Source organism: Vidua macroura, chromosome 2 (genome assembly GCF_024509145.1).
Source record: "Vidua macroura isolate BioBank_ID:100142 chromosome 2, ASM2450914v1, whole genome shotgun sequence".
In the NCBI taxonomy this organism is placed as follows: domain Eukaryota; kingdom Metazoa; phylum Chordata; class Aves; order Passeriformes; family Viduidae; genus Vidua; species Vidua macroura.
This window is the reverse complement of record NC_071572.1, coordinates 15726356-15748075: the sequence shown is the minus strand read 5'-3', so window position 1 is coordinate 15748075 and position 21720 is coordinate 15726356. Positions and strand designations below refer to the sequence as shown.

The window sequence follows — 21720 nt, the reverse complement described above, 5'->3', positions numbered from 1 at the left end:
TTGGTCCTACTTCCTATTTCAAACCCCTTGTGTTTTATGCAGTTGCAAAGCCATACATTGGTCTCCCTATCTCTGCAGGTAAAGCCTGCAGGATTGTTTAGCATCTTTGTCAGTGGGAATGAGTGTGCTCTCACCAACCCCTGTTGTGCAGTTGACAAGCTGGAGGGAAGGAAACCCATCCAGAGGGAGCTGAGAAGGCTTGAGAGCTGGGCCTGTGCAAACTTCATGAAGCTCAACAAAACCAAGTGCAAGATCCTGCATGTGGGCTGAGAAAGTCACAAGCAGAAATACAAATTAGAGGAGGAACAGATCAAGAGCACCCCTGAGGAGAAGAGCTTGGGGCTGCTGGTGGATGAAAAGTTCAGCATGAGACGACAAAGTGCACCTCCAGCCCAGAAGGCTGATTGTATCCTAGACTGTATTGAAAGCAGTGTGGGGGAATTCCCTCTCTCTGCTCTGCTCTAATGGGACTCCACCTGGAGTGCTGTGGCCAGGTCTGGGGCCCCCAACACAAGAAAGATGAGAACCTATTGGAGCATGTCCAGAGGAGGGTTGCTAATTTGTTCACAGGGCTGGCACACCTCTCCTATGAAATCAGGCTGAGAGATTTGGGCCTGGAAGAGAAGGCCCTGGTGAGACTTTATAGCACCTTCCAGTACCTAAAGGAGGCTGCAATAGTGCTTGAGAGGGACAAGCACATGTAATTATAGGACAAGGGGGATTGGCTCTAAGGTAAAGGAGGGCAGGTTTAGATTAGATATTAGGGAGAAATTCTTTACTGTGAGGGTGGTGAGGCACTGGGACAGAGTGCCCAGAGAAGCTGTGGACTCCCCATCCCTGGAGGTGTTCAACCCCAGCATGGATAGGGCTCTAAGAAACCTAGTCTAGTGGAAGATGTCCCTGCCCATGGCAGGGAGATAGGAGCTAAATGATATTTAAGGTTCCTTCTAACCCAAACCATTCTGTGATTCTATGATTATGAGGAAAAGCTTTTGTATTTATGTAATTATACTTTACTGGTGCTGTCTCACTTTCATGATGGTCTCAGTCACACTGTTAATCCAACATGCTGAATTTATGCAGAAGTCAAATGCAATTCTAAAAGCATTTTAGGACCACTTAATTAATTAAGCCTCTCAGCACTCTTTATATAAGAGGCATAGGTTAAGTGAATTTCTGGAGGTCAATTAGCAAGTGAGCTACATAGCAAGGATCAGAGCAGAAACTCCTGCTTTAACAGGAGCCATTTAGTTGCAAGTCAGAAGTAAGTCCCTCCCCCATGCAAGTGGAGAGGTGAACTGCAGACAAAGGACAGGGCAAGGCAAGAGGCAAATGAACTGTGAAATGCACTGTGTTCCATCTTATGTATTGCCATACATTTCAATCTAGAAAAAGGTCTAGTGATTTCTTTGAAGATGGGAGGCTGGAAGAATGATAGCACAGGTCCTTTCTACTTAGAAAGTATTTTTTTCCTCCAAGGTTTTATTATATCCTCTCTGTAGGATCAGTCATGTGAAGATATATAATTTAGTGTGGTGCCTTGGTATATAATGGTGTATGTTCCATCCATTCAGGCTGTGCATTAAGCCTGCCTGCTCTTCCAAATCTCACAGGAGCTTCTGGCCTTTGCCATCGGGTGCATTTCCAAAACCAGACAACTGAAAAATCCTGGACTGTGCATAGGAGTCAGAGGCCAGTCACAAACAAGGCTTTGACTAGCTACAGTCAAGCTTAACTGCTCTGGGATAATACAAATATTCACCAGCTGTGCCCAATTCATCCTTCTGCCCCTCGCAGCCACTCCTTCACTCCTCAGTCATGCAGGAAAACATTGGCACCAAGGCTCCTTCCCCCATTATCATCCATCAGGACCTGGAGCAGAGCTGCTTGTGCTGCTTTTAGGGCAGGGAGAGCTATGTGTTAACATATTGGCAACTACAACCAGGGCCTGGAAATGCTTCAGCTTTCAGTGTTGGTGTTAGCGAGACAAGAGCTGCGATGGCTGCTGCCCTTGTCTCCCTGGTGCTGGATGTGCAGCCTCCAGGGAGGCTGCTGTACCATGCTGGTCCCACAGCTTGGCTGCTGAGGAAGTGCCTCAAGCTCAGTGGATCCTCTCAGTTGAGCTTGCCTTGACTGTTCAGCATTAAGAGAACCACACAGTGATTTCTTACTAAGAAAATGTGTCCCTAGACCAATTTGGATAGGTAAAAATCCTGTCCATGGATGAGGAGGTGGGAGGGAAGCAAGGGAGTGCTGGTGTATAGCAATCATCTCAGCAGAAGGGAATTGGTCTTTTTTACATCTCTGTAGACTTCATGCTGTTGGTTAGTGGAGCAGCTTTCAGACTGGCCAGAAGAGCTTATTTCCCTGACAGCTATTATTTGTCTCTACATACAGGAATAAAACAAGGCAGAAATATCTGCTCTCACAAATGAATGTGATTAATTGCACAGCCATCCAAAAGCTTTTCTCATGTTTTTTGTCACATCTCATTTTTAGTCATATCTGTATTCCTGCCCTGCATGCTGAGCATTCACCTCTCTGCCCATAGGGATAAGGAGAGGGCAGGAGAGGCAGACAGGCTGCCTCAATGCCACTGTCTTCATGCCTCTCCTCTCTTCCCTGAGACAGTTCAGGTTCTGTTGCTGTGGGTCTTTGGGATGGATGCACACATTGTTAGAAAATAGGGAAAAGGCCTCTGGTGCCTGCCAGGTTTGTGCTGCAGGTGTGTGGGAAGGCAAACCAAACCCTCCCTCATGAGAGCTGTTGCGGCTGCAGGTCCCACCTAGGCTGTGCTGGGCATCAGCTCCTGGGCTGAGGCAGGGACATGAACCTTAGTAACTGAATTGTCAGCTCAGGAAGATGGGTTCAACATCCACATGCCCCAAATTCCTTGGATGCTAAACACCCACTGGAGATGGGGCCATGGAGATCAAACAGTTAAGGAGAGTGACTCCCTGTATCTGTGCCCAAACATCCACAGGGAGCAAAGTGCTCGAGTCCCCAAGATGTGTCAGTGCAAAAACAGAGAGGGTTTGTCTACCTGGTGCTCAAGGCACTGATACCTGTCCCAAAACCAGGCACAGCAGCTCAGGCCAGAGTGTTCCTGATACAGGCAAACATGAGGTGATTTGATGTGGGCCCTCATACCAGGCCAGATGAGGCCCCAACCCCATCTCAGGGCATGAGGGTGAGGTGTCTGTCCTGGCCTACACCTGCCCTCCAGAAGAGAATTCCAAGCCTGCCTGTGGACCTCATCTGCATGTATTCCAGTGTTCACAGCACATCGTGATCATTTCCCCAACCTAACATCCAGGGCCAGAAACACCGCATCTCACAGGATCCAAGCCATGGCCCTGAACCTTCCTCTTCCCCAGTGTTCCCCACAACCCCCCATCAGCTGTATCACCAGGCCTGGTGTGAAGTAACATTTTATTCAAGACAGCCCTTCCCTTTGCAGGCTGGGCGTTTACACCGCGGGAGAGGCGGCGGGACGGGGCGGGGCGGCTGCAGGGGCGGGCAGGCGCCCACGGAGCCCCTCGGACCCGGCGCTCAGCCGCACTTGCCCAGGCACTCGAGGAGCTCCATGCGGATGGCGATGCGCACGTGCCAGCCCAGCGGGATCAGGCGGATGTAGCGGGCTACGATGGGCGGCCGCAGCAGGTTCTGCACCGAGGACGAGCGGTCAGAGTTGCCATAGAAAACCTGTCAAGGGAGGGGTGGGTGGTTAGGGAGCTGGAAATCCTGTCCCATGAGTTTGGAATGCCTGTGCAGAGCAGAGGAGGAGGAGGCTCCTTCCCCTCCACCCTCAGAACAAAAGACTTTAAAAACAGCCAGATGTAGACAATTTTTGTCACACTGATTCAGTTTTCTTAGTAAGCCATTTCCCCCCATCGATCCTGCACTTTTTACAGGTAGGCCAGAAAGTCTCACCCCATTCTCATCCCATTCTCTCTCATTTGCCTTCATATACCAAGGCAGTACTTGTTAGGAGTGAGCATGATTGACTTTGGCTTGTTGAAGTTCATGAGCCAGGCTCCTACACAAGCCATTATAGACAAAAAATATATGTGTGGGCCCTTTCCCCATTCCTTGGCCTGGATGTCACATCTGCTGCCATGACCTACATTTTTGGGAAAGCTCAGCATGTCCCCAGGGCTGCAGGAACTTCAGCAAAGCCAGCAGAGCCTCCTATGCTAGGACAGGGCCATTCCCATAGATGGGCATTGAGGATACCTGGGAGGCAGCAGTTGTGGCATCCCCCAGCCCAGCTGGACTGCACAGGGATCAGAGGCAACTCTGTAATATCTCCCCAATGCAATTGTTTCAAGTCAACCAGTAAGAAGTGCAGCATGAGAATGGTTTGGTGGGTTATGACTTAACTATTTGCAGATTTCTTCTGAGGGGTTTTTCTGCACCAGGATGACACACTACCCCTGGACATGGCAATAAAAGAAATCCCCGTGCAGTGCTGAAACATGGCTGGGGCTTTGTGGCCACAGCTGAGAAAGGGGTTTTGTCATGGAGTTGCTGCCTCCTCTGCAATGCCAGTTAATGCCTCTGAGCTTAATCTGGACTCCAGTATGATAATTAGAAAACACAAATAATGTATTTTGTCCTTCTGCACTGGTCAGCATGACACAATCCCACCTCAGGGGGAATGGTCCCTCTCCGTGCTGCTCCCTGAGGCACAGTGAACATCGAGACCCACCGTGCTGCTCCCACAGGATCCCCCTTTTGATGCACCTTCCTCTGTGACCTGTCGTCACCAAACATGCCACCCTTCCACCAGTGGCCAAAGAGCAAAGATCACTGACCCGGTTGTTCCCAGTCTGGTCCTTGTAGTACACCCAGTTGAGGTTTTCGTCGGTGCGGTACTGTACGCTGTACTTGGTCATCCACTCGTCAGCGTCACAGCGCCCTTGTGTGAGGATCCCCGAAATCACCTTCACCTCCTTCAGGTCGATCTGCAGCCACTGTGCAGTGTCCTGGTACTTGGAAAGCCATGCACACCTGGGGGGACACCACCAGCCCTGCTCTGTCCTCCACTGTGCCCTCCCAGGCAGACCCTCCTGCCCCGACACGGCCAGGAGTGGGGTTCCCCAGCCCCCACACTCAGAGCCCCCAGGACCCCTCAGGGGGGCATTTTTGAACTCACCCGAAGCCTTGGCCATTGAGGCGGGCCTTGTTGGCTGTCCAGGAGGAGTACCAGCCCGTGTACTGCTCAGGGTTGGAGCAGCTGATCTGGTCTGGGGTGACAGCACCAGACTCAAAGCCCAGAGGTTTGTGGTAGGGACACTCTGCAGAACAAGGGAAAAAACACTTAAGGGACAGAAGTGGCTATGTTTTCTGGGTGTGTTTGCACACATATTGTGAACACGTCCTGGGGTTTCAGTGCTCTCTTCTCCCTCATTAGAATGCTGGGAATGCTCCTATCCTAGATCACAACCTGCCCTGGGGCCACAGGGTCTTTATTTCTAACCTCCACTTCTGTTAATTTCTAACTCTTCTTTCTCTCTCAAACTTACTAGACTTGTTCTGACTGCAACATTTTGGGGGAAAGGCTTTATCAGATGTTGCAGTCTGAATCTCCCTCTTGTAAGCATGTGGAAGAAGAGCCTGATTGGTTGCATCAACCTGGATCCAGCCTCCAGTCTGTCAGCTTTTTGCCTTGAGTAATTCTGGGCACTTCTTTTCTTGCTGGGCTTTACCTCCTTCTGCCCCTCCAATGATTGTCTTGATTTATGGATCTGTTTGCATGGCAAAATTGCTGAGCCAGCTCAGGTCATCCCTCCACAAGCACCTCAGATCTGCATTTCTTTGCATCTGGAGGTGGCCTTGCCTTGTGGAAAAACTTGCAGGTGCTCTGGTGCCAGTGAGGTGTCATGCTCAGCCCTGCTGAGAGCTCAGGGATTTCCATCTCAGTTTTTGACTGCAGATCTTCAGGGTAACAATCCTGCCCCCACAACTGTCTTCTGCAATAGTGAGCAATTCAACACGACTACCACTGGCTGCAAAACTACTGGAGAGAGAAATACTCGCTCCTCATTAAAACTTTCTGTGGTGGGTCACCACACAGTGCTGTGGAAGGCAAGACTTTAGTGAGGCTGAGCACCTGCATGCTACCTGGACCTAGTTGTGGGGTTTTTTTGTTATGATTTTTTTTTAATGTGATCAGGTTATCATTGTGTATCAAGATACACAAAATGAAGACACTCAGGTGTCATATAGGGATTGCCTAGGAAAGCATCTATATCATGGGCAGCATTTTCTGATTTTGCAGCCTGTGGAGCCTCTGGAGTCCCCAGAGGTAATTCTGTCCCTTTCTCCAGTTTAGCACAGTCTGTTTCACAGGTCTCAGCAAAAAAGGAGCAAGCAAAGCTCTGCTCAGTTCACTTGTGGGTGAGAGGTTTCCTTGCATTATCCGTGCCTGAACAACCACTGTGGTGCCTTGTGTCAAAACCAATCAACATATGGGGAGCATCAGTGGGTTTCCAGAACCCGGCATGACTGTGGCCTCCCCAGTGCAGCTCCCCAGCACTGCAGCCATACAGTCGATGTCATTAGCAAGCTCTACTAAGTCAATATTGCATGCATCAATAGCTCATTAACATATCTCAGTTGGAACCTCATTAACATGTTTTTCCCCGTGAAAACATATAGCCACTGTCCTGCCTTCCTCCAGGCATGGAAACATCATGCTTTTCCACCAGATTAAAAGTCTTGCTCCCCTTGTGCAAGAGGGTGGCCCGTGTGTTTACTTTTCATCAGGCTTATCTCAAACACCACCCAACTTTACTTTTAGCAACACTAATCCACAGACCACACAACCGTAATGCAATTAGCAGGTCACCTTCTGGTGAGTCCGTTTGTGCCATGCACAGGGACCTGCCAAAACAGATGCCTGATGCCTGCCTAGCCAAAGCAGCTGAACCATTGAACACTGTTACTGCCAAGCCAGAGAAAAGTCATGCAGTGTTTGTGAGGCCAGCTGCTCCCTTCAGCCATGCCAGAGGCAACTCTGCATGGCTGCTCTGCAAACTGTCCCTGGGCAGCAGGGAACACCAGGCCACACCATGCTGGCTGGGTTGGGCTGAGCAAGGGGAATGCAAAACCCCTGTCTAGGGGACAGCGACAGCTGACAGTTACAGTGGAAAAGTCCGCATTCAGGAAAACAAGGGAAATGCTTTTATTACTCAGCTACGTAATGCTAATGTGAGAAACACCCCCTCACACCTGGCCTGGCCAGGAAACCCAGCACAGCTCCTTGCCCACATGTTCCTTGGCCATGAACAGATCAACCAAACCTGCCACATTCCCTTCCCTTCCCTTCCCTTCCCTTCCCTTCCCTTCCCTTCCCTTCCCTTCCCTTCCCTTCCCTTCCCTTCCCTTCCCTTCCCTTCCCTTCCCTTCCCTTCCCTTCCCTTCCCTTCCCATTTAAAAATATGCTGCAAAGAAGGAATAAACTGTTCTTCTTGATTCCTGGAGAGTCTAGAAGATTTCACAGCAGCAAGGAAGAATGAGCCTACATGGTACAAAAGGTTTCCTACACCAAATCCTACACATGGCCGTAGCTGCCCCAGCCAGTTTCTGGAAGCACCAGCACCAAGGGCTCCAGAGGGAGAAAGACAAATGCCCACTGTCACCGGTCAGCATGGGCCAGCCTAGGTGACCTCCCAAGGCCCAGGCATGGGGGCTGCTTCTGCCTGATGGTGCAGGGTCATCTCCTCACCTCACAGTGGTTCAGCTCCACCAGCCCCATTGGCAGCTGGATTTGAAACGTGCCAGCTCTGCAATGCCACGTGCAAAGGGGAAGCTGCTGAAGGGCCCCAAACAAACCCAGCTGAAGGGTCCCTCCATTACCTGGCATGCACTCTAAGCCGTTAGTCCCGCTGGACCACACTGAGTTAGGGCCTCCTTGGCAATCGCATTTGCAAGCCTTGCTGTGCCACAGCTCCAGTCTCTCATCCTAAAGGAGAGGTAAAAATCAAGTAATAAATATGTACAGTAATCAACAATAGTGTCATGAGGCCAAATCTGAATTCTGAACCTCAGACAAATGCTTGTGCCTGTCTGGACTGCTGCACCTTGTCTGAGACCCTCTCCTGTTGCCAGCTCAACATGAAGCAGAGAACAACTTGGATCCCCTTGGTTTCAGAGGTCAGAGCATGTGCCTGAGCTTGAAGGCCCAGGTGCCAGCCCTCCTTCTGCCCCAAGGCATCTACCTGGCAGCTGAACTACCCAGAGAGACTTACCTCTCCTGGGGAGAGGGCCATCACAGCTGGAGAGTGGGCGTGGAGGGAAGAAGAGAGAGAGAGATCAGAAACAAAGATGCTGTAAGCAAACATCAGGAAATACAATCAACATTTACTCCTGAGATGGAGACAGATAGAGGAAGGACTGATTAATGTACCACATTTCCTCAAGCAGATTGCCAGGAGAAGGCAAGAGAACATGGGCAGGAGCAGGACACTGCATGTGCTCATGTCTGTGCTGCTCCTCCATAGGGTTTTCCTTCAGATGCCTTTGGCATCTCCTCTTCCTGATCAGATACACCTGAATCACCCTAAGGCACATGCTGGACCCCTCAGTCTCTGCTTTACAGCTAATTTCACTTATATCCATTTTTCTGTCTCTCTGCTCCACGCTTTTCCTGTCACACTTCCCCCTTTAAGCTGATGAGCTTCAAGGGTGAAATCCTAGCCTGGTGCCACTGCACATCCCAAATGTCTTTGGAGGAGATAAGAGTATCTCACAAGCTGCTTGGTCTGAGATCACTCCCTCTGGATGTGATGTAGAAAAAAGAAATGTAAATAGGCCTTTCTATTCTGTCTTACAGACAAGACTACCTTTTTTTCATTTCTTAGGGAAAACCCGTAATTGTGGCTGTGGAGGAAGGGAATGTTATTTTTTGCAACATCTGACCTGTTTTATCTCCTGCCTCTTACTGAGCAATGGCTTTTTTATGAGGCTTTTTCCTTACTGAAAAGGCTCTTCTTGCTTCACAATGAAGTCCAAAGCAGAGTATGTTAAAAGCTTTTAGACTGGTAGAATATTTCCCAAACAGCTATGAAAATAATAAAAAAAAATAATCCCATGACTGCTGATAACTCATCAACACAAATCAAATGTCAAACATCAGATTTTCAGAGATGTAGGTAATCTGCAAGCCAGTAAGGAAAAAGTGATTGAGCAGGTAAAAGCTTGCATACAGGACCCATGAGAAACCTTCCATCTCTAGAAGTACTGTGAATACCAAAAGATGATTATTTTCACCAAATGAATTAGACTCTGAATTATTCACTGAAATCTAGTAATGATTTATTCATTCATACACTGTCACTTTGCTGAGCCTAGGAAGCTCCAGCTAATGCTGGGAATTTACATCTTACATTACTATAGCAAGTTTCATCTCAAAAGACTGACAAACACAGAGCAATTATAATCAGCTGAAATATAAACTATATACAAAGCTCTGTTTATTACTGAAATGCAACTGCTCCTTGGGTGTGAAAATGAGTCTAAATGTATGAAGAGTCTAAAAGAAAGACCTTCAAAAGCAAAATGATAATTTTTTTAAAATTCCTTTCTCTAACACAGGGATGGTCTCCTGTGCTTCAGTGTCCCAGAGTAGCATTTCTGGCATCAGGAACTTACCACATTAACCCATGGCATTGGCCCTGGCAGAAGAAGTAAACACCAGTCCACAATAAAAAGTTGTGGCTTCTAGTCAGGCCAAAGAGGAGGCAGGGATCACCCAGAGCCCAGCATGCTCAGGAGGAAAACATGCTGGTACATCTCCAGACAACTCGGAAAGCGTAGGCTGGGGGCCCCACACAGCACTGCACTACACCTGTCCCAGCACAAATGTTACCAAGCCAAGCCCTGGGACGCCACTGTCCAATCAGAAAACCAAGGAAGAGGGGCAAACCCAGAGTCACCCCTGTGCTGTGCCACATGGGGCAGAGTTTTGACTTAAACCTGTGTGAAGGTGATTTAAGTTAATGCTGTCTGTCAGTACAAGAGAAACCAGGATTTTATCACTTACCAAAAGTGGACCATATTTGCCAATAAAAGTAATGCAGTGCCTGCCTCTCCTGCCTGCCCTGTGCTGTTTGATGCCAGTGCAGGAGAGGCATTGGTACCTGGGGCATGAGATCCAGGCTGGCAGGCATCTCTTCTGCCCCCTGGCCCGCAGAGTGGTGTCCTTTCCAAGCAGGACAGGTGCCCTGCTCCAGGAGCACCAGCTGCAAGGACTTCCTTACCCTGACATCTGGGATTGCTCCCCAGCCATCACAGCCTGCTCTGTGTTCCCATTGCCCAGCAATCCCTGGCTCACAGGGCTACAGGTTCAGCTCCTTCCATCTGCTTAACCATTTATTTTCATCTTTAGAAGATTGATTTTTGCAGAGAAAACTTTTGTGGGGTTTTTTTTTTTTTTTGGTTTTTTTTTTTTTGGTTTTTTTTGTTTTGTTTTGTTTTTTTGTTTTTTTTTTTTGTTTGTTTTTCTTAAGGTGGTTTAATGTACTTTAGCCCGGAAAAGGGGTTGGAAAAGGCTTCTTCTGGATCATGGAGTCTAGCCATTAACCTAAGGAAGTTATGTTCCATGACTCTAGTGTGGTGAGGCCTGTTCTTGAGCACTGCATGCCTGGGGTGGGGAAAGGGGATGTGAGTTACCAGGATGGTGTAGGATATTGCTTTGTGACCTTGCTGAGCCCTTCAATAGGCCTCCTGAGTCCCTCTCTTTGAGAGCCAAGATCAAAATTTAATATGCTAAATTGACACATGCAGCTGGAAACTCAACAGCTGTGAGTGAAACAACAGGCAAAATAGGAATAGATTTCAGGTGGGTGGGTGTATGGTAGCATCAATTCAACCACCCAGAATAAATCCTCCTTCCCAGGTGACCCAGCATTTTGTGGGTGGCTGCACTCAGCCAGTGGTGCCTGCTCCTGAGCTGTGAGAGTGGCTTTGAGGGCTTTTAGCCTCATCTGCTAGGGGACACCACTGCAAATCAGGCAAGGGAGTGAATTTCAAGCACAAAAGCCCTTTTTTCAACGCAATGTTTTATTGGGTCAGTCCCACAACAGGCAGTGGTGCAAAGGCAGTGCCAGGGCACTGGTGCTGGTGTGCTGCCCCTCTGGCTGTCACAGCTGGGCTGGACACCTCCACTCCTCACTGCATAACTTTCTGATTTAAACACCTCAGACAGGAGTTCAGCATCCCCTTTTTCAGCTAGCAGAGATGAACTGCTAAGGGCTCACTCCCAAAGGGGCTTGGCCATCCAACCACGGTACAGGGGAGCAGCAGGCTTGGCGTGGGGTAAGCATAGCAATGGATGGCCAAATACCCTGCCTGGGCAGTGCAGCCTGATAACCCCGGGCCTTGGGAGAGGAAAGCAAATGAAAGATGCCCTTGCCTGCAGTTGGCCATAAAACATAGTAATTGATATATTGGTGTGTTTACAGCTGTGACAAGCCCTGTCCTACAAAGGAAATGAAGAGGAAAGCTGGCTGCCAATAGTCTAAAAATGTGATGGGCAGTATGCTTTTATACCAAGCATGTTTGCCTTCAAGGAAGGTTACAAAGATAATTGGTAATTGTAGGTCAGACAGAACCAATTGCTGCAATTCAAGGGAGAGTCATATGGCCTGCATAGCCGCCAGGGGCTGTTGTTTTAAAAGCACAGGACTGACAAAAACCCCAAAACATTAAAAAGGAAAGAGCTCTATTTACTGCCTCCCAGGACCTCCAGCAAACCATCAGTTCAGTGAAATAAATTATTATCTGTGTTTGTGGGAGGCAGGGAGATAAGGCATGCACCTTTCCTGTCCCTTCATCCCACCCTGCAGTGTGGTGTGTCCAGAGCACTGCCATGCACAAATGCTATCCCATAGCACAGGATTTAGGGACCAGGGCTTGGGACAAGATCCAGGGGATGATTTTGTGCCAGGGAACCTGTGCTGGTGAGGCTGGGCTGGAGCCCAGGTCCTGAGATGTCTCCACTTGGCACCTGCTGCTGAGCAGGATGAAGGGGAATGATACTCCAGGAACTGGTCCAGGTTTGGGGCAGAAAGAAAAGAGCTGGCAGAAGTAGCCTTGGGGTGGGGCTTCCTGAGGTGGAAGCTGGATAAAGCAGCAGCCACGGCTTAGGGCTACTTGGAAAAAGGGGCAATCAATAGCAAGGAAACCCAGCTGCTGGCGTTTTAATGACAGGAACATGTAACTGTAACTGTGTTTCTCAGAAAATTTGTAATCATTAGGAATGCGGTTAAACAAGAGAAAGAAAGGAGGAAGATAAGTGTGGGCAGAAGTAACACTGCCAAAGGCTGTGTTCAATACAGTAACTCTGAGGAATCATATTCACTATCCTGACCATAAAGTCAAAGCAGCAAGTCATCTTTTAGTGTAAGAATTAATAACAGGTATACAAGCATGAGAAAGCACATTATAAATATGAAAAGAAAGCAACAAAATATAACACAGAATAAATGTCAGCACTCAATTTACTGGAATAAGTTCACACGAACTTATCATTACAGACAAAGTATGTGGAAAATGTTAAATCTCTTTATTTATTTACTTTATTGTATAGGTGTCCTAGAAGCTTCAGCTGGAAAATAGTTGATTTTTTTGTCTCATCTCTGTAAGCATCATCTCAGTTTAACGGTGGTCAGAGAGGTAAAACTATTTTCTCTCCTCCCAGTGGAGAGCAATGCCCCCATTATGCAGCAGTACTTTCTGCATAATGGCTCCTTTTGCACAGATAGTCACCTTTTCACTTCTGCACCTGTGGGTTATGGGGTAGAGGAAAAGAAAACATCTTAAACCCCAGAAAAATAAGGCTGGAGCCCCAGAAATGCTCCAAAAAGTCACAAAAATGAAAGGAATGGCTGGAATGGGTGGCACTGGTCTTACCATGCTTTCTGAAAGGCCCTCTTTTCCCTGAACACTGCATTAGACAGCATCAGGAAGCAGAGTGAGGTAACAGCCCGTAAGCAATACCAAGGGTCGAAACACTGAAAAAAACATTGCAACACCTCTGTGCCCATTGGGTGCTAGTTTGTACCTTGCTGTATTATTAACTTAGCCTATTTTTACATCCCAGCCCTGAAAATCGTGCCAAGCGGCTGAGGTGACTCACATCAGGTTGCACCAGCCTCCGTAAGATGGTTGGTGCATTTCGGGAAGCTGCCACATTCGTGGCATTCTCCCCATCTCTCCTTGATCCTGTGCCAGAGGCAGTGGTCCCAGGGGCCCCTGCTGCAGCTGTGACCGGTCCCCAGGTCCCCTTGGCAAGCAGAGCCCCTCTGCCCACACGCTTCGTCGTTGTTTTTGTTGATTTTCCCCCGGGGCTTTTTCCATGGCCACGCTAGGCAGGCTCCACGGGACCCTGTGCTGTGTAAACAGCACCTTTATTTCTAACCAGCGGGGAGTTTAAATGGCCCTGGGAGTTGTGCCAGCAGGCAGGGACCTCAGGACACCTGCAGATCTGTGCCCACCCGAAGACATCGGCAGCCAGGCTGGCCTGGGGACAGCACGGTGCCCACCCAGAGACTCCCAACACCTAAAGCCACGCTGGGCCGAGCGCTCAGCCTGTTTCTCCTGTAGGTGACATTGCGGCCCCGGCAGCGGCCAGCCGGGCACCAACAGCCCGGCACGCATCAGCCTGCGAGCTCTGATCTCTGCTGATCGCCGCCAGGCTCGGTCAGAGCCACAAAGCCAGGGCAAGAGGACATTAGCCTGCAAAGGGGACGTCTCATGCTTTGTGTTAAGCTTCTCTCTCAGGCTTTAAATTGGCTATTCTTTTCCTCCTTCGTTTTGTGGAAATTCTTCACAGTTGTATTATTTTAAGTTCCGTTTCATTTTCTTTATTTGAATGATTTTCATTAGGTTTTCCTTTTCATTCATTTTTATTGTGGTTCATTTAATATTTACTGGCATTTATTTGAAGGCAATAAAAACATGTTTTAGTAATCACAATTACATCTATTTAATTAATATTAATTTCCCTTTTTCCATAATGTTTCCACTAAATTTTTTTTATGTTGTGACAATATTTGAGAAAAGCTAAATTAATTTTTTAAAAAAATCTACCTTTCCTCCCTTTTTTCTTAAGAGATGTATAATTAATTATCTTTTTCCCCCAAAGTGTTCCTTAGAAATGTTTAGCATTTTCTGACCTTATTGACATGTTTGTTCCTTCCTGCTTGGAACTACGCAGAACTAGTACAGTATTTACTAATGCATAGTAATTTCATTAGATGCATTGATTACGCCAAAGGGCAGCTCTACTAAAAATGTTATTTACTTTGATCCAAAAGCATGTTTGAGCTTTTAATTTTTTTTTTTTTTTTTTTTTTTTTGGGGGGGGGGGTGGTGGGGAGGGTGGAGCTTCTTGTTTTGTTTTTCTATTTTTTTTTCCCAAAGCTACAAAAAACAGAGGTGAAAAAAGAGAAATCCCCTCCCTTGAATTGCCGAGGTGTGCTCGTTCCTGCAGGCGCAGGAACGGGTGGCCGGAGCAGCGCGGCGCGGGCGCGTCGCTCCGAGCGCGCTGCCAGCGCCTTCGTGGCGCTGCGGGCTCGGGCGCTCCCCTCGCCGTGCGGAGGGGCCCGGCAGCTGCCGCGGGAGCCCTCCTGCCGCACCATATGCTGCTGCTGCCGCTGCTCTGCTGTGTCCCCAGCGAACACGAGCCCAGCCGAGGCGCGGAGCCCCCGGGTGCTCCTCTAAGCCACTTGCTCTGCCAGGGAAAATAAGCTAAGCAGCTTATCGTGGCATCAGCGCACGTAGCTCCGAGCGCTGACCTCGCGGCACCTTCGTGCTGGGAGAGGCACCATTGTGCGGGGCACCCGGGCTGCTCTTTTTATCCACAAGACGACACTTAGACCGCGAAGCAGAGAAAACCAGTAAATTAAAAAATACAATAAATTAAGAAAATAAATTAAATACCAAAGGAGTGATGCCTGGAGAGTGATCTTGCAACTTATTTTTCACTGCAGGCTCTCCAAAAATATCTCGATGTGTGGGTGTCTATTAAAAGCAAGCTGTGTCTAGAATTCAGAGCAAGGTATATGAACTTATTCCAAGGACTAATTGCAGTTATGCCACCCGTAGGGAAAAAAATGCTGGAGTCTGTATAAAAACACTCTTCCTAGAAGCTCAGGCACCAGTAACCTTCCCAAGTGAAACAAAGGAGAGTGATGAGATAAGGTATGAGGAGAACGTACAAATATTTGCTGGGAGATTAAAAGAAAGACCTATTAATTAGGCAGAGCTGGGTACAGCCAAAAATAACAAGATGAAATGAAGGCATGGCTAGTTGAGGAGCACTTATTTTCCTACCCATGAAATTTGTTAGAGCAAAATATTCAACGGAAACACAGAGAGAAAAAAACAGACATACAAAAACACTGGGAATTCAACACCCACATGAGAAAAGTTGGGCTGTCTGATTAATCTGTTCCTCACCCTGACAGATCATACTCGATTCACACTTTCATGTCGGTCGACACTGCCCACCACTTACCGAGAGCAACCCTCAGCCTCATTTAAGAAAACAGTAGCTTTGCCACTGGCTTTGATGAAGCCAGAAATTTAAATATGAACCAGGAAATTATCTCCTTGTTCTCCAGCTGAGTGAATTAAATGAAAGGAGTTGTCACCCTAAATTTTCTGTCTCCTTCTAGCTCCCCCTTACCTACTTTTGTTGCAACTTTTCTGAAAAATGAATATAAGAAAGCCTCAAAATTGATAAATACTTTTCCCATTTTCTAGACTTATGAATTACTTTTTGTTCTAAAAGTATCTTTGGAAGTCTTTCCCAGGCCAAAATACCTGGAAAGGCCTTTAAAAGAAGGGCAATCTTCATCAGCAATGTCTTGCTGCTAGAGAAAATGATCAGTTTTTGATTAATCAAGAGTTTTGATTAATGAAGGACCAGTTTTTCATGTTATACTGTACCTCATTTTTCAAATCAGCATTATTATTTACACACTGGCTCAGCTGCACTACAATTTTCTTTGCAAATTCATATTTTGACAAATTATATGGCAATTTTTTTACACTGCAATTATTTTTTTGAAACAGAGTTTTACTACTGAATATTCATAGAGCTGTAAGAATGCTGCTCACTCATGTACATAAATTACACATCTCCTCCACATTTTGCCTTTCCCCAAATTATTATGTTTCCATGAGAATGTAGAGAAGAGCTTGCTCTGTACCCCGCAGCCCCTGGCAGAAGAAAGCGTGGCTGAAACAGGAAACACAAAGAGGGATATTTGAATGTGCCTCTCAGGAGGCAAAGTGCATACCTTTGTACCAGAAAAGAAGAGACAGCAGGACGCTCCCCATCTTCAACTGCATCTTTTCCTTCCTCTGTTGTGAATAGCTCCTTAGTGCACTGCTTGGCTTGATGGGAAGGCATGAGATTACCTTAAGCATTGCCTAAGCACCTTACTCTCCTCCATTCCCATTATTTTATCAAGCACCATCAAGCCAACCACACAATTGTTACTGTCAAACTCCATCCTAGAGGCTGTGCCATCTGTAACAGTTTTTAAAAGGCAACACGTACTGAGGTACTGACACTCTGAGTGTGAATCTGATTGTACATGCAGACATATGTCCAAATAAACCAGGATATACCTACGTATAAACCACATATACACCCTACAGAAATGCAGATGCCTAATGCTCATAAAAGATGTATAGTGTATATTGTCTATTGTATATAGCATGTATTCATTATCTTCCACCCCAGTTATTTACCTCTACACCAGCAATGTCTTTCCTAGCAATAGCTGTGTGTAGAAATCTGCCCTGGCCTTACTGCTCTTCCAGTCACCTAATTGCACAGGGCTAAAAACTGCAATTAGTAGATCAAACAAAAATAGTGGTTTTCAGTTGTTTACTTGCTAGGCTGCAAAAATCTCTAACCAAAACTGTAAACCTCTCTTCGCTAACATTTCTACCAACAGTATTCTCTCAACCAGTCTACGTCAAAGATTTGATTTTAGAATGACTGATTCAAGATAAAAACAGACTGCTAGTGATTCCAGCAGATCTTGCACCTGTTCCTCCAAACCCTGTTGATCACATGAAATTAGCAGTGAATTTTTAATGGAGGTTTTTGAAAGCAATTGCTTCAGAAGCAGCTTGCTTTGTTGCAAGAGATCTCAGATTGTATGCACTGGGAGTAGATTAAGGCACTGCTTACATCACATAGGCTGCAGTTGAGTTAAGCCAGTTGTGTGTCTACTCTTCTGGTTTATATTCACTCAAAAATGCTCCGCAAAGAAGGATGCTGGCTTTTCAAAAACAGTCCCCTGGGCAGGATTCATTTCACTTGCCTTTAGATACCCACAAATTTGGAATGCCTTGTAAATCTGTTGTCAGGTACAGCATCCCACTGCAGTCGCACCTCCAGCATCAGCACACCCCCGACTCACCAGGGTACGTGACATGGATGGGAGGAGTCTCCCACCAAGGATCTCACTGCTTTGCTGAGCCTCAAGGAGTTTAACCTCCTCAGCCCAACACTTTTCCCGCTCTACCCTACCTCCATGGAGACGAGGGTTGTTCCAGGCAGGCCCCTGTGGCACAGACATGTACCACATGCATAGACATGGCCACTCTGCTTCATGGACCTGGGCCAGCTCGCCCCAAACACTGGGGGAGAATCAAAGCATGGCAGGGCAAGCAGGAGGGGCAGCTCAATCCAGGCCCCAGGAAGGAGGTAATTTTTCTAAGGGCATGGGGCTGCTCCTGGTTTTTTGCCAAAGGCCACTTGCACATATGCTGGGGGCAGTGACACCCACCACAAGGTCCAGCCAGGAATTAAAGAAATATGAGACCCACTGAAGGTACCAGGGAAGGCTCTGGGCATCTGATGCAGTGCAGCATCTCACTTCAGTCTCTACACAGTATCCTATTTACATTGTTCAGTCTAAAATGGGCTGGCACAGAGATAGAGATTTTCAGAGCTGCTGAAGACACTCAGATATCTATTCCCTCTCTGCATTGATGAGCAGTTGGTGTCTAAATCTCGTGGGTTTGAAAATCCCAGCTTAAAAATCCCTAAATACCTTCATCCACATATCTCTTGGAAAACCAGATCTGAGCTTCAGCCTCTCACCTTATGGTCTCATAAGGACAGGTCACACAGAAGGAGAGCTACTCACACAAAGAGAAATCACCTACCATGTTTAAAAGAAAAGCAAAGCCAAATTCTCTCCCATCATCACATGCAGTTTTAAATCAGCTTGATTTATGGTCAACCCCACCCTTCAAATACATTTTGATTTTGTGTAAGAAATGCACAGTAGCTCATTTCTGAACGTGTTCAGAAATAACACAGCTCTTATCAAAGAACATTCCGTCCAAAGGGATACTCTTAAGACGGGTGGCTGCCCAGTTGTAAAACTCCCTCCACACAGAATGAAAGGCAGCCTTTGTTTAAAAAAATGTTAAAAAATGTTTTATAGGATTCAAAAACCCAAACTGTTTCACGTAAAGATTAGAAGAGCATTTAAATTAAAATCTCTATATAAATAATATGCAGTTCAGACAGTCTATGTCTAATGGTGTTGATAGTCCTTCATTTTAATAACTATAAACAGCAAAACCATGCTGCCACTGCAGACGGCATTGCTAAGTGAATCATGTAGTTAATTCCTAGCAAGCACAGAAATATTTTCAGGTACAGAAGGCAGAAAAAAGTTAATGGCCAGTACATAACACAGCACCAGAAATGGCTACATTTGCCCTGTATAAAAAAGAAAAATACAGTTTCAAAAAGGATGAAGATTAGTCTGGCACTGATTACAGAACAAAACTGAGACTAGTAAAAACGGCCCAAATTAAGACAGTTTGGTAACATTCTCACTGCTATGTAAAACAGGAACTGCCTGGGCAGGTTTGCTCTTTTATCCATACATCTTCAGCTCTAGCTCATGTCCCATTGGCATTTTACTATGTTTTCATAGCCCTCAGAAATATTAGTGTGTTTTCCTCTGCCAGATTTTGGGAAAAAACACAGAGATCACCCCGCACCATGGGGATGCTTTTAGTGTGAGTGGCAGCATGTGTGTGTGACCTCGGAGGGGAATCAGGAAGCAAAAGTACTCGTGTGTGAGAGAGAAGTGGAACTCTACATAGCAGTGTCACATTTCTCCCCAAGTCAGAGTGCCAGACAGCTCAGTCAGAGCAGCACACACAGATCCATGTGTCTGGAAGCTGAACGCACACGACAAGCAGCATCTCAGCAAAAAATGTGTGACTGGCACACTTTTGTTTTAGCACAGTAAGGGAACATACAAAATGCACATTTACACATGTACATGTGAACCACGGACATCTCTCAGAAGCAGGATACTGATGTGCGGAGAGGGCAAGACTGTCAATGCTTTTAGAGCCTGACAGGAGCTGGATCCCCTTCAAATGAATGGAGCTGCAGTAGTCTACACACATTTAAGATATGGCTCTCAGAATAAAACATTCCTGTTACAAGTCTGAAGCATGAGCTTAAGTCATCTTCTGAAAAGAAGACTTTTTCCTAAATGTAAGAAAACACGAGGCAGATAATTACCCAGTGCTGACCACCAGGCCCAGGCCCATTCCCTGTAACTCATGCACTTGGGGGTGCTGTGGCTGTTGATGGCAGGGTAGGCACCATGGAATCACCATCCCTATTAGATGGGATGTACCTACACCAGAGGCTTGCATACCCTACATTAGGAGAAGTCTAGCTATGTCTGCCTCAGCTTTGAGCTTGTATCCTGGAAGCAGCCAGTCTGTGGAAGACAGTTTACCCCAGATGGGGGACCACATTGCTTTGGCTTCACCTCCTGTGGGCTGTGAACACACTGCTAAGCAAATAGGCAGAGGAAAGCCAGATCTGAGTACTTCTGCACTTTCAGGTTGCAGGATGCACAGGCCCTTAGCATCTGCATGACGTTAATGTTACAGCTTTAGCCTGCCAGGTCTCACTATGGGATGTACGGCTGCTTTCCACTCAAAAAAACTTTTGCGACCTGGCCCAGTTATCCTTGCATTGGTCTGCAATCTCTATCTGCAATCTTTAGCTGCAGCTTGCCCACACCTCAGAGTGTTTGTTTAGTGAGAACAAGCACTGACAAAGGTTAATAGTTTTCTCCATATGATGATGATGAAGGTAAATTTCTTAGTAAGTCTCTGATTAAAGTAAGTTAAGCCATTTTTTTCTCATTAAAGATAGGTAAATCACACTCTCCCACTCTGATCCTTCAAGGATACTCAAGAGCTGATTCCAGGTCAGTGGAGCTCAGGGACTCTTCTCCTCCTCCTGAAGAGACGTCTTAGTCCCAGCACTCGATAGGGCTCCCACACACAGACAGATGCTGGGCCAGCACCCATGCGCAGAGGTTACCCTTTTCTAAAGCCTTGCACGTGCAAAATGAGACAACATGTTATAATTTAAAAATTAAACTGCTCCAAGGCAAGCTGAGATAGTTCTTTCTTTCCCAGTTAATAAAAACGATATGCACAGTACAGGGGAAAACAAGACTGGAGTTAACTGTGCTTGCTAGATGTGTGCTGTGAAAACTGCTGGGCTTTCCCCAGCGCTCAAACATGTCTCCAAACACAGAGGTGAAAGGACCCATGTTCCAGTCTGTCCCGGTGAGACGCCTAGGGGATGCATGGGGGCTGCAGACTTCGCCACTGCCTTTGTCCCTCGCCGCTTGAGAGCAGCGCAGGCTGCTGCTTCTGCCCACTGCCTCTGCTCTCTCTGGTCTCCTCGGGTGCCCCTCCGAGGGACCATGGTAAGGTGTGGGTATTCCTCTACTGCGCTGGCAGGGAAAGGCTCCTCTGCCAAGGTTGCAGCCTGTGGAAGAGATCCCGTGTGACAGGGCTTCCCTTGAGGCGCCTTTCTGCTCCCCTGGAAACTGCTCCGCCTCTGCCGCAGGCAGAGCCCGCGCCTTCTTGTTCCCCGTCTTGGGGAGGCAACAGCTAAACCGAAATTCACCGCGTTAAAAGAAATTATGAAAAACTTAGCGTGAGGCAAGAAGAAAAAAAACATCTCCTGCCTTCGTGCTGGTTCCACTGGGGCTCGAACCCAGGACCTTCTGCGTGTAAAGCAGACGTGATAACCACTACACTATGGAACCGCCACGTACACTCCCTCTCACTACGCTGCCCCTATCGACGACGTTCTGGCCACACCTCCCTCCCTGGCCGAGGACAGAAGTCTGATATTTTCTCTTTAATTGCTGGTTGATTAAAAACAAATGTAGTAGTTAAAAATACCCTAATGCGTTTTCTGCCTTTCTGATAGGTACAGAGGGTCAATGACGGGGGTAAATCAGCTCCCGGTAAGGCTCCTGTGCCGCTGCGTGTTGCGGGCAGTGGCGGGCCCCGCTCTGCCCGCCCGCACACGACGCACAGGAGCTGGTAGCGACCCTGGGGCGTGCGGGCCACGCTACAGGGAGCGCTCCCTTCCCCTGCACGTATTCGGCACACGCATAGCGAACGTGTTCGGTAAATATTTGCCTTCAGCCCGTGCGCTCCCAACGCCATTGCCACTAGCCCCGCTTCGGGAAGGGCTGGCAGCCTTCCTGCACATCCCGCTGCTCCTGGCATATGCTCGGCTGCTCTGTTCCTCCCGAGTCGGGCTGGAGTGTCACGTCAGGTTGGCCCAAGTGTGGGAAAGGGCGGCCTAAGCTCCGGGAGAGCTGCAGCGAT

At 47.4% G+C, this 21720-nt stretch overlaps 1 protein-coding gene and 1 non-coding gene across 2 annotated transcripts; both read right to left on the bottom strand.

The window, feature by feature from the left end:
• Nucleotides 1–3430: 3430 nt before the first annotated feature.
• Nucleotides 3431–16477, bottom strand: RS1 (retinoschisin 1). Its single transcript, XM_053971532.1, has 6 exons — nucleotides 16314–16477; nucleotides 8256–8281; nucleotides 7864–7969; nucleotides 5159–5300; nucleotides 4818–5013; nucleotides 3431–3705 (listed from the first exon to the last, which is right to left on the bottom strand). The coding sequence occupies exons 1-6, from the start codon at nucleotides 16441–16443 to the stop codon at nucleotides 3553–3555; spliced, it is 753 nt and encodes a 250-aa protein (XP_053827507.1). The 5' UTR covers nucleotides 16444–16477; the 3' UTR covers nucleotides 3431–3552.
• Nucleotides 16478–21073: 4596 nt separating this feature from the next.
• TRNAV-UAC (transfer RNA valine (anticodon UAC)) lies at nucleotides 21074–21146 on the bottom strand. Its single transcript has one exon. It is a non-coding gene; the product is annotated as a tRNA-Val (tRNA).
• Between the last annotated feature and the right edge of the window lie 574 nt (nucleotides 21147–21720).